Here is a 12,592-nt window from a genome sequence, read left to right as displayed (position 1 = left end):
TTGATATTTTGCTGTTGGAGTGCAATTGAGCACTTGAAGTTACAGTTACCTACAGCAGCTGTTCGTTGGGAGATTGGCGAGCCAAAATCCCAGTGAACATTTAGCGGTATGTCATATGACAAAGTTGCTAACATGCAAAGACAAGAATACGCTAATTTTAGCATTATAAACTCACTTATCATTGTACATTAAGTTATATGGCAGTTTATGTAAAGACGTCAGTTTTCATTGCCGTCAAAAGTGAGAGCAATGAATAAATTGAAGATATATTCTTAAACAAAAAACTTCGAACAGGCAGTACCGACCCCAAAAATGGTTTGACGCGTCAAGTTTGATCACAAACTTAATTTAGTTCTCCACATTTCACCAATGACCTTCTTCGGCCGTGGATTATCCGGTCCCGAGTCCCTCTGTCCAGATGTAAAATACAACCATCCATCCCAAAAACCAGCTAATGTGGTTTTTATACGGAAAGGAAGCTTTCCAATCACCGACCATGTCTGTTTTTGGTAAGCAAACGTAAATGTTAAACGATGTGAAATAAGAATATGATGCAGCAAACATGTTTGACAAACTATTGCGTAATCACAAATCCAAGATCTGGCTCTTCTAGAGAGTTGAAGTGACTGGCATATTTAAAAGACAACATCAAGAATCAGTGAACAAAATTTGATTCCATTGGCAAATTCTTCTGAATCACTAACCATTTATGTGACTGATTATATAAAGATAGAGAAATGGTTGAGGATTAGTGTCGGCCATTTCCTTGGAGTTAACTACCATCAGCAATAGTATGGGCAAACGAGTAGAATGACATAGGTCTGAAGAAAACGAGTAGAATGACAGTATGAAGAAAATGGACATCTGATAAGATATATGTTTTTCTTTTTCTGATTAAAGGGTCCCTGATTAAGGCCTCGTTTGGATGTTGATATGAGACGAGAAATATGTGAATAATAGTGAAATAATTTGTGAATAGTAGTAAAATGATTTGAGTTGAAATGTTTTATTGAGTTTCGAGAAAGGTGAGAAAAAGTTAAATAAAACTATTATAAAATTAAAATATAATTTTTAATTTATGATTTGAAAAAATTGAATTATTTTTTGTATTTTGTTTAGAATTTTAGAAAAGTTATAATGATTAGATAATGATTTGATGAAAAAATTAAAAATTTGAAATTAAAAAATATTTATATTTGAGTGATGTTTAGGAAGGAGATGAGATGAATTAAGATAATTATCCAAACAAGGCCTAAAGCTTGTCTGGGTTCGGTTCACCGCGTCAGAAGAAATGTTCATGATCTTGCATAAAAAGAGAGGATAGGATAAGAAGTGACTCCAGCTGTGAGAAGCTACCGGTTGACTACAAGAGAAAAGGTTGGCCAAGAGGGTTCCCACATGCGAAACAAGGACCAGTAACTGCACCAGTACTGAATCGCTTGAGTGAAGTTAAATGTTCCACACGAGAACAAGAGCACAGCTGCAAACAAGTTGGATGGGAAACTATGTGTACAAACAGGAAGAGTTTCACAAAAGAAAAGTCACTAGATAACCTAAAAGGCTTCATGTAACTGATCCATTCACTGTCCCATCTATAAACAATTAACTACCCAGAGGAATTACATTCTTATGTCCACTTAATCCAACTAAATCTTTTTTGTTAATCAGGAAGGCTCCAAAAGAGGATAATAGATTGAATAGAACGATGTGCATATAATTTTCTCTGGAGTCTTCTAAAAGTCAGACAAGGTCATACCAGTGAGTCTAAATGAAACTGGAACACCTCCCCAACCAGGACCATCCTTTTGCTCACCGGATGCTTCTCTGTTGTACCTCCAGTAATGATGATTGAATTGTTGGCAATTACCCAAGAACACTCTATATGGGAGTTGGGTTTTGGCATTGGTGGCAACACTTTCCATTTCTTTTCATCATCCAGCATATAAACATCAGCATACACTACCTGAGTCAATGAAGAATGTAAGCTATAAAAAGCAAGATAACAATAGACAAGAAATAGAGTAGTATAGAGAAAAATTAATAAAAAAAGTTCAAGTCAGAGATGATTCCAACAAAATGCCTAAGAACACTCTATATGGGAGTTGGGTTTTGGCATAGGTGGCAACACTTTCCATTTCTTTTCATCATCCAGCATATAAACATCAGCATACATTACCTGAGTCAGTGAAGAATATAACCTATAAAAAGCAAGATAACAATAGACAAGAAATAGAATAGTATAAAGAAAGATTAATAAAAAAAAGTGCAAAGTCAGAGATTATTCCAACAAAATGCCTAAATCCCGTTCATGCCAAAATAACTAAGACTAACTAAACATCCAAGCACAATAACCTAACCCATAATACCTCGTGCCTGCACGAGCACTTGAAAATAGGTGAGCCTGGTTTGGCCATAAAATCACCCTCTTGACCACCAATAACAAAAAGCCGATCATTGACCACAACACAAGCCCTGTGAATATAAAAAGTTGGTCTTCAATAATGGGAGAACAATCAAAGAAAAAGGTTCACCCTATATTGGTCAGCCAGTGAGATAATTTTGTCATGTAACTTCCGTTATAAACTTATAATGTGTCCCATGTATAACTTCGTGTTAACCAATTTTCATGCAACTTGAACGAAATGCGTGTTTTAAATGTCCAAACAGAAATGCCAATAGCATCACATAAATTGCCAAACCTATGCGGTCCCCCACGGGGAATGGGTATTTCAGTCCTCCATTGTTTCTCCAATGCTTTGCCATCCTTTACTGCAATACTCCAGTGCTCCAACCCAGGTGTGTGGCGATTCTCCTTGCTGCCGCCCATCACATGGAGTCTGCCTCTCCATAACTGACTTGCGGGAGCATACCTGAAAATTTCCTGGCTTAAGTACTCTAAATATTCTGCTACTATAGACCCCTGATGGCAGCTCAATTGATTGGCAGTGTCAAAGTCAGACAAAAAAAAAAAAAAAACTGTTTAGAAATATCAATCGTGTGCAATTTAGAAAACTGATAATCCGTTATTTCAGGAAATGCTAATCTGGGGATTTGGATCTTCTCAATAATGACTACAATGCAGACTTGGGCATTGAAAAGTAATTATAATAAGCTAATTGTAACTTCCGCTGCTACTACGACTGCAACAATGTGTTAGCACATGCCGAAACTAGTCCAGGAATGCTCTTTCCACTGCTTCAATGCAGCTGAAATGTTCCAAATTTGGTGAGAGAGTGATAGAAAGTTACCCAAAAAAATTATCTCGACACAGATTTGGTGAGCAAATAAGGCAAATTGACAACACGGTAACAAAAGAAAGAAATCTGGTATGAATCTATGATTAAGCACAGAGGCAACAAAATTGCATCATAATGCAGCCATAGGGTTCGTGATTCTTGACAGTCAAATTGTCTACAACTGTCACATTTGAAGCATACAATTCTAATGGACTTGCAATATGATCAGTGGCAGAGTCACATTATGCATGTCTCTGGTAACTCGTGCATAAACATGCACACATGAAACAGAGAAATGCAAGCATGAGCACTCGTAATTTTTCACTCATGGCTAACTACGGCACACACAATGGACGTGTAAAAAGAAAACAGAATTGAAACTTAGAACATAAACATCTACTTTTTTATCATAACAACAAACAAGTGCATTTCCCATATAGCAATAGCAAAATTTCCTTTCATGCAAATTGTAATCAATTCACCTACCGAGGGGCTGGTAATGGTGGCATGCTCCTCCATTTCTTTGTCTCAGTGTCCAGAACAAATGTACGAGCTGTGGGCCCTCTGCATTGGGGGCCATACTGTCCAGAGACCACATATATGTATCTTCCATCACTTGCCACTCCTAAATGTGAATGCCCCATCTCTTTCGGCATATCAAACCTCCCTACCCATGTATTACTTGTAAAATTGTATATGTCCACATGAGAGTGCACCTACCAGACATAAACATGTGCATAAAAGAGATGATCCATATCAGTAACTTGAAACCTTTTAAAATTACAATCAAATATTCCATGGAAAAAGTTTGATCACAATTTTGAGCGTCTCCTTGAATTAGTAAGTTACAATCTATGCGAAGTTGGGGGTGTTTATAAGAGGGTGAAATAATTATAATCATGGCCCAAGAACAGAAAGGTCAGTTTGTCAATGATATGCTATTGAATCATGAACTATGATTGAACCTGGAAAATTGGAAAAGCAAAAACTTAGTAGTGAACTCAAACATTGAACAAGTAAGTTATGGACAAAATCTCACATAGTCAAGAGAACCGTATCCCGCAAACACATATAAAATATTTTTAATCTGTATCGCTGCTCCATCAAGACGAGGTACCGGTGCCGGTGGCATCTCCTCCCATTGAAATTCAGGCGCAGGTAAATCAGCATAAGTTGCGGATAAGAACCTCTCAGGAGTGCCTTCTTTTTTCTCTTTGGCATTCTCTCTCTACATATGTAAAACGGACATAATCAATTACAACAGACTTCAGTTAGCGGAGTTGAGCAACAAGGGCAATCATTAAGTGAGTATATGATCAGAATGAGGAAGTACCCAAGCAGAGATTAAAGAAAATTATTTACAAACTGGGATCGTGAAATTGTTATTTATTTCACAGCTGCATTTTTGTCAACTTCTTTTTTTCCAGTGAAACATAAACGGAATTGGAACTCAAGATGGTTATCCACAAAACTTGCCAGTTGGTTAGTGTGCTCACCTTGTCAGCTATCTTGGTGGTGGTGACATCCGTTACAACTAAAACCCCAGATTTCTCGAGCACCCAGATCGGTGCAACGGACGAATAAAAAGAAGCAACATAAAAGGATGACGAAGCCCAAAGAAAATGCACAACGAGAGCCACTCCAAGGAGGCCTGCGCACGATGTCAGAAACACTAGTTTTGCGGTGGAAGAATGGTGTTTAATGCGATTAAACCTGGCCATTTCTCATAACAATACCCATAGAACCATGCGTGATCCATTTATGTGGAAAAATGGAGCGAGTCGGTGATCGAAGGACAGAGAAATAATCAGGAGGAGCAAAAAGTAGGGCGCCGATGGTTTTTCGTTTAAAGTTGTAGTTTGGGGGAAATCGGGGGGATGGAAAAACTTTTGCCGGCGTTATAAGTTTGATTTGGATATTGAGTTAAAGATAGTAATAAAATTAAAATTTGAATAAAATATTATTAAAATATAAAATTTTAATATTATTATTATTTTTAAATTTAAAAATATTTAAATATTTATTATATTTTATGTAAAAATTATAATAGATATGTTGAAAGTATTTTAGGTGTTTTTTTTTTTTTTTAAACAAGAGTATTTTAGGTTTGGTGAACATAAACGGCCGTGATTCTTTTCACTAACGGGATGTCGTTCTCGTTCTGAGTTTATCATTTTTATCGAGGCAAATGATAGTCAGATGAAATTAGATGTTACGTGAATACTAATAAAATGGTGAGTTAAATGGAATTTTGGAAAATAAGAAAAAAAAAGTTGAATAAAAATATTATTAAAATATAAATTTTTATTTTTATTTTTATTTTTATTTTAAAATTTAAAATTTAAAAAAATTAAATTATTTTTTATATTTTATTTGTAAAGTTGTAAAAATTGAATAATTATTAAATGAAAGGGTAGAAATTTTACTATCTAAACGGACCTAGGTATTTGTTGTCACCTAATTATGTATTGTGACTGTCGATGGCACAAGCCCAAGCAAGTCCAACGCATGAGATGTAATTGGAATACAAATAATTGCCTTACACCATCCACCTTAATCAGAGTCTTTAGGTATGTTTTTCAATGGGTTAAATCCCAAATGGGGGTAAAACGACAACTCCTAGTTGAAGCCCATTATTCCTTATCAATCCATCTACCCCAAATTCTTGGCATAAACCACGATGACATGTTCGCCGTATCAATTTGATTTTTTATTTTTTATCTCTGGATCACAGTTGCAATTTGCAATTCGCCAAATCCCAATAAAAAAAAATAAGAGAATTTTATTCATCAGTTATTATTTATTTTTACACCCGACATCTATTATTTTGTCAAAAAAACAAAGTTCCACATCCAAAGAAGAATAGAAAAAGAAATTTGATAATGTTAGCAATGACTTGCTGGTCAACTAGAGCTTTCAAATAATTAATTGTCCATTAAATTTGAAAGCTACTGTGCCCTTAAATCAACCGTGGCTCAGTGATATCCACATTTTTTATAGGTTTGAAATTTTCTACCAAAATAGGGAAAAAAAAAAATTATGAACGCAGGAGTTGAAAGTAATTTTTTAATTCGCTTTAAATAATTATACTATAGGTTCTAAAAATCATACTAAATACTAATTAAATAATTTAGATTGATTACTCACACCAATATAAAAATATAAGAAAAATAATAAATAGATAATATAGCTAATTAAATATGATAAATTACTAACATTGCCACATCTTAACTTTTATAAAATAAAAAACTCTAATATGTATTATTAACAATATACGATTATCGTTTTTTTTTTTTCTTTAAGAAAATACGAAATAAAACTCCATAATGAGATGGGCCTCGGTCGAAGCCCAAAGGCTTAGGACCCCGTATTCGTGGTCGTGGAAGAACAAAGTAGAAGTGATCGGTAGCGTTTGTCTCCAATTTATCCTCGCCAGTCGCAGCAGTTCTTCTTCTTCTTCGTTGGATCTCCGAGCTGCGTCTTTGACCACCAACCAACCCTGCCGGTTCCATCGCCTTCATCATCCCGTAAGTTCCTCTCTATCCATGTTTCATTCCTCTCCTCATCAGTTTAGCCTCAAGTCCTCGTCTTCGATCTGTCTGTGCACTACTCTAAAGTATAGGCCTTGTTTCCTGTACATATGGATATGTATAAAACAGACTCTGGATTTTTTTTTTTGGGGGGAAGAAAATCAGATGCGAGAAGGTCTTGTGTTATTTTTTAAAATATTAGTTTAGACCGTATAAGACATTTGATTTAGCGGTTTCTGCATCTTTATCTCTTTCCTTGTCTGTGTCTTTTAGTCCTTTTTCTTTTATTCTTTTGTTCGAGAAATGAACACTAAATTATTTAGTTGTGTAGAGGTCTTTATTCATGCTTAAAAAAAAAACAAATGTAACTTGTCAAAAAACAAATGTAGCATGGCGGAGATTAATTCATGTTTCCACCAAAAACATTTTTTTTGGAAGAAATTGAGAAATGGTAGAATTGTATCTTTGAGTATTGAGGTGTTCTACATGTGTTCTGTATGCTAATGGGGGACCTTAAGTATGAGTTTGACTGTGTTGATTAATTCGGTGATTTTGTTTTGGAGTCAACTTGGAGAATAGTAGTTTTGGTTACTTTTGATACATCTTCCCACATTTGAGTTCAGATTGAAGGAAGCTGCATGAGTGGCCTTTCATCCAGTTCTCATGCATTATATACTCACAATGTTTGTCACATAGTTCATGTATTAATTGCTGATCTCTGGTTCCATAGATGCTTTATTTGTTTCATTTTTTATAAGTACAGATACCAGAATTTTATCTAAAAAAGATTAAGAGCATTAGGGTACAATCCAAATACACAGAATGCTTACAGTGCAGAACACCTAGCCAAGAAAAGAGACAAAAAAATTAGTTCTGAAAATCTAGAAAGTATAAGAATTCAGTGTTGTTATGGGCCGTTTTCCAATCATTCGTAGATCTGAACATTGGGGTATTTAACTTGTGCAAAATTCTCTGTCTTCAAAATTGGGCGCATTTATTTTCTTCATATACTCACACATTAAGAACAAAGGAGCCATCCTCCATACCTCGGCATGCAATTTACTACCTGGTTTACCTCCCCAAGCAGTCAGCATCTCCACCACTCGTCGGGGAATCACCCAATCAAACACAGAGAGATGGAAGAATGAGACACATAAAGTCCTAGCTACATCAGAACAAAGCAACAGATTGTAGATAGTTTCCCTACTCTAAGCATTAAGCATCTTTTTAAGCATCACCATTTCTTGCATGTACTACACCAATCCATCACCATTAAGCATTTTTTTTCTCAAATGATCCATAGTTAGGATTTTCCCTAGTACGTTCATCCAAATGTTTTATTTATTGATTCATTCTTCTCTATTTTTTCTTATAAAAAAAAATGATCTAATCCTCCCCTTGAAATCATTCAATGATTGGGAGGTTTATAAGTGAATAATTGAGAGATGATGATTGTTCACTTCGGGGAGAATGATGTCTTTTGTACTAGGAAAAGATGAAGAAAAAAAAAAAATTAACAATAAATTTGATCAGAGCATGAAGTACCTACAATGTAATGTACTTTCTTTGTGCACTGAACAGTTATGAGTATCATTTCGTATTAATCCTCTTTGATAAACATCTCCCTCCCTGTCCCCCCCGAAATAGAATGTGAGGGAGGGAGGGATTGTCATGCTTAGAGCCACTTTCATCATCTGATGCCTTGATCTTCATTAACGATTAACTGTTTAAATCATCGTTATCAGTTTTCGCTGATATTAGTGTTGTAAACACAAACAACACACCTGTTGCATACGAATAATAGCACTTTAGATAGTTTTGAAAGCAAAGTAGGAATTATCTCTCACTCTCTCTCTCTCTCTCTCTCTTCTCTGCTGCGCATGCATGCTTAGTTACTTGGTTTAGGGTTTTTGATGTTTTGTAACTTAATTCATAACTGAAGATTATGCTTATTTTTAAGTTCTTTGCAATAATAACTCTTTGGTCTTTTTTCCTTTTGGTAGGTTGAATAAATTGAAAGAAACATTGACTGAAATGGCTGGACGAGTAATCCACCAGCTACTGAGAAGGAAACTTGAATCTCAGTCAACAGTAAGATTCCCTCTATCCCGGCAGCCCCACACCTCCTGTCATATCAACTCTCCTCAGATTAAATTGATCTTGGCTTCTGCAGTTCCAGCCTAGATGTCCCAAATTGATGTTGATAAAAAGGGCAGAAGTTATTGGTTTTATGTGAATCCATGTTCGGTTCCATAGTATCCAGAATTTTCTTGACCTTTCTACTTTTTCTTGGAAGTTGTATCTAATGTATACTTCTTGACTTGGATGGTGCCTTTTTGATCATCAATAAATTATCTGACATCATTTTTTTTTTTCTTTCGAGAATGCCTTGGGTCTTTTTTGTGCCTGTCGTTGGTCAATTGGCATTATTTTTACGTCCTTCAAATCTCTTAAAGTGACCAGCTTATAAAATCTTACTTTGCCCGCAAGAAACCAATTCATCATTGTATTTGCTAAATTGTTGCTGTAACTTGCAGACCTCTCCTTTTTTGTCATCTCTCATCACAAGGAAAGATGATGTTGGGTATACTGGCATGAATTCCCTAAGGGCACTTGCACTCCTTGGAGCCGGTGTTTCAGGGCTTTTAAGTTTTGGAACGATAACATCTGCTGATGAGGCTGAACATGGATTGCCACCTCCTCACTATCCCTGGCCTCACAAGGGCATCCTCAGTTCATATGATCATGCTTCGTGAGCTCTGATTGAACCACTGATTTATTTATTTTTTATTTTTTTCTTGGCTTTTGGACTCTAGCAATACTGCTCTTGAGTTTGTAATGAGATAATTGCTGATAGTGTTGACAAGCAAGGCAACCAAAATAGGATATGCTCATAGTTACCGGGGAAAATCTTTTTAAACTTGTTATTTTTGGTGTGGGATGCTTATCAAAAGAATTTTTGGTGTGGGGAATTTCATAATGCTGTTCATTGTACTAATCTGACGCACTTTCCTGGAATGATGTTTTAATGTCAATTTTGCCTGAGCAGGATTCGTCGTGGTCATCAGGTTTACCAACAGGTCTGTGCATCTTGTCATTCTATGTCACTTATATCATACCGTGATTTGGTGGGTGTTGCATACACGGAAGAGGAGACAAAGGCTATGGCAGCGGAGATTGAAGTGGTTGATGGGCCTAATGATGAGGGTGAGATGTTTACACGCCCTGGTAAACTCAGTGACCGTTTTCCTCAGCCTTATTCAAATGAACAAGCTGCTAGGTTTGCTAATGGAGGGGCCTATCCTCCAGATCTAAGTCTTATCACCAAAGTAATTCCTTCTTTTGCTTAAGACTTGTTCAGAATCTATATTATATGTCCCAGAAGTCTCTTACTGTTGGTCCTTTCAGGCTCGTCATGATGGTCAGAACTATGCATTTGCCCTTTTGACTGGTTATCGTGATCCCCCTGCTGGTGTCTCGGTAAATCCTTACCTATCATCTCTCGCCTTATATATATAGTAATAAACCAAAAGGAACAAATAAATCAGGTTTCAAAGAAAGTCGTGAATTGGGCACACCACCTTTGTAGGGTATTTTTTTTGGAGAAGAGGGGAGAGATCCAACATTTCTAATTCTCCCACGTTAACATAACAAGCACTATTATATATTTATGTAGTACGAATAAGAAAAATAAACTAAAATCTGCCATTCTGCCTGGATATGGGTGCTAAAATTTCAATATTTCTGCATGTGCAGTCACGCACACATGGCCGGCCACAGTTGGAACATCAATGGTCTACAATTTGCTTTTCATATCATTGATTGAATCCATTTTTGTGGTCTAGTAGTACCTTTCATATCTTGTGCAGATGTACCTTTCATTTTGTGCAAGATGTACCTTGTCCCTGAACAACCAATTTTCCTTGGATGTAAACTACTTTGTCATGCTGTCTTTTGTTATGGGTGCAAAAGTAGGGAACTAGGAAATTGTTTCAGTTTTCATCTGTGTACGATTGTATGATCTGCATCAAGCCCAAAGGTGATATGCATATTATTGGTAGAGTCATATGTCATGGATTTTAGTTGTGTAAACCAGATGCTATGTAACTTCCCATTGATGTTTCCAAATGTTCCATTTGAAGTATTGCAGTGCGATGCTTCCTCACTGCATAGCTATTCTTAATTGATATTGTAGATTCGGGAGGGGTTGCATTATAATCCTTATTTTCCTGGCGGAGCAATTGCAATGCCTAAAATGCTTAATGATGGTGCGGTAGAGTATGAAGATGGTACACCTGCAACAGAAGCTCAGGTTGGTTTACCTCTTAAAATATCCCCCTGGGAGCAATAAGAAGCTGCTTGCTGCAAGTTGCATGTTATCACATGTTCTTTTGAGAATAAAGTTAAAAACATTTTTGTGATGCTGTGGTGCAGATGGGGAAAGATGTTGTGACATTCTTGTCATGGGCTGCAGAACCCGAGATGGAAGAGAGGAAACTGGTACGTCAAGTGTGAGTCTTGTTTCCATCATATGGAAGTACTGAAAACCTAACTTTTTTTTATTGTGACATTGTGTAATGCACAGATGGGATTCAAATGGATATTCGTACTATCACTGGCATTACTTCAAGCTGCATATTACCGTCGCTTGAAGTGGTCAGTTCTCAAGTCTCGCAAGCTGGTTCTCGACGTTGTCAATTAGCTTCCATCTGGCTTTTGGTTTCTACTTGTGCTTCTGGGGTACTAGAATCGACAATAATTATTACATCAGATCTAGTTTTTCTTGCCATGTCAAATTTGCTCCAATTGGTAAATTATAAATGGAGTGAGACATGAAGGTCGTTCTTTATTGAGTTTGAGATAAAAATAAGCTGCACCATACGCCCGATCCACTTTGCTTATTTCTTGTGGTATCAGTTCCAAATTTGTCAGGGTTAATTGGTCTTAAATAGTGTCAAAATGTTCATTTTATTGGCGATTTACAATTGCAATCTGTGACATTGAAGAAATGAGAATCAACAGGTGATAATGCCCTATTCAAGTTTTGTTTCTCCAAGTTCTCATATCGTGCAGTATCACTTAGTTTATTGAGTAATGCTAGACATAAGTCTCAAATAAATAAGTAATATACAAGCCATTCATAAAAAAGTGTGTTTCACTAATAAATAATAGTTTTTTTTTATATTTTTTTTTAGGTAGAGTTTATTCTTTTATAAAGACTTGTATGAGATTTGTCTATTTGGAGCTTGTATAAATCATATCTTGTTCATTTTATGAGTGATTCTCCTTTCGAATGCAAAACAATTGCATGCTCAGATTGCAGAAAGTTTTGGCTTTTGACTGTTTATCAAGATGATCTTCATCCAAGTTCTCATATCGAGCAGTGTCAGTAGCTTGATGTCGTACATTTTGTAAATTTTATCTAGATTTCAGTCCAAATATCCGAATAATTGTAGCCAAAAATCTTATTTCATGTAGAAAAATTATATTTGGTGGGAAACATTTCTCCGCATCGTTGGTTCACGTGATAAGACTTTGATTTATAATTTTAAGATTTTCTTAAAAAGCAAATTATATCGTATTAAATGAGATATTTATTTGTCAAGGCTGCGTCTGGATATTGAAGTGAGTTAAATTTTTTATGAATAATAGTAAGTTGGGATGGTAGAGTGAGTTTTGTGGAGCTCACTTAAGATAAGTTTTAAATTTATTTGAATGTTAAGATGAGTTTAAAAATATTTATGCAAAATTGAAAAAAATTGTGAGTCTCACGTGTAAAAAAATCTTAAGTTAAAATAAATTTAATAGTTTAAGAATTTAATATTT

At 35.7% G+C, this 12,592-nt stretch overlaps 2 protein-coding genes across 2 annotated transcripts; one reads left to right on the top strand and one right to left on the bottom strand.

The window, feature by feature from the left end:
• Positions 1–41: 41 nt before the first annotated feature.
• Positions 42–5,117, bottom strand: LOC108984041 (kelch repeat-containing protein At3g27220-like). Its single transcript, XM_018955869.2, has 7 exons — positions 4,733–5,117; positions 4,276–4,464; positions 3,723–3,952; positions 2,700–2,870; positions 2,367–2,472; positions 1,757–1,963; positions 42–500 (listed from the first exon to the last, which is right to left on the bottom strand). Exons 1-7 carry the CDS (start codon positions 4,955–4,957, stop codon positions 336–338), a joined length of 1,293 nt encoding a protein of 430 aa, XP_018811414.1. The 5' UTR covers positions 4,958–5,117; the 3' UTR covers positions 42–335.
• Positions 5,118–6,584: 1,467 nt separating this feature from the next.
• On the top strand, positions 6,585–11,817 carry LOC108984043 (cytochrome c1-2, heme protein, mitochondrial). Its single transcript, XM_018955870.2, has 8 exons — positions 6,585–6,763; positions 8,770–8,857; positions 9,304–9,518; positions 9,816–10,095; positions 10,175–10,246; positions 10,962–11,078; positions 11,201–11,266; positions 11,352–11,817. Exons 2-8 carry the CDS (start codon positions 8,801–8,803, stop codon positions 11,466–11,468), a joined length of 924 nt encoding a protein of 307 aa, XP_018811415.1. The 5' UTR covers positions 6,585–6,763; positions 8,770–8,800; the 3' UTR covers positions 11,469–11,817.
• The last annotated feature ends 775 nt before the right edge of the window (positions 11,818–12,592 follow it).

This window comes from Juglans regia, chromosome 1 (assembly GCF_001411555.2).
Source record: "Juglans regia cultivar Chandler chromosome 1, Walnut 2.0, whole genome shotgun sequence".
NCBI classification, from domain to species: Eukaryota; Viridiplantae; Streptophyta; class Magnoliopsida; order Fagales; family Juglandaceae; genus Juglans; species Juglans regia.
This window is presented reverse-complemented; position numbering and strand designations above follow the sequence as displayed.

Coding starts and splice junctions, on each gene's coding strand:
- LOC108984041 (XM_018955869.2), bottom strand. CDS start 4,957: ATGGCCAGGTTTAATCGCATTAAACACCATTCTTCCACCGCAAAACTA. Junction 3,953..4,275: donor GATACGGTTCTCTTGACTAT/GTGAGATTTTGT, acceptor TATGTCTGGTAG/GTGCACTCTCATGTGGACAT. Junction 501..1,756: donor AGTTTCATTTAGACTCACTG/GTATGACCTTGT, acceptor TACCAAAAACAG/ACATGGTCGGTGATTGGAAA.
- LOC108984043 (XM_018955870.2), top strand. CDS start 8,801: ATGGCTGGACGAGTAATCCACCAGCTACTGAGAAGGAAACTTGAATCT. Junction 8,858..9,303: donor AACTTGAATCTCAGTCAACA/GTAAGATTCCCT, acceptor TGTAACTTGCAG/ACCTCTCCTTTTTTGTCATC. Junction 10,247..10,961: donor ATCCCCCTGCTGGTGTCTCG/GTAAATCCTTAC, acceptor TTGATATTGTAG/ATTCGGGAGGGGTTGCATTA.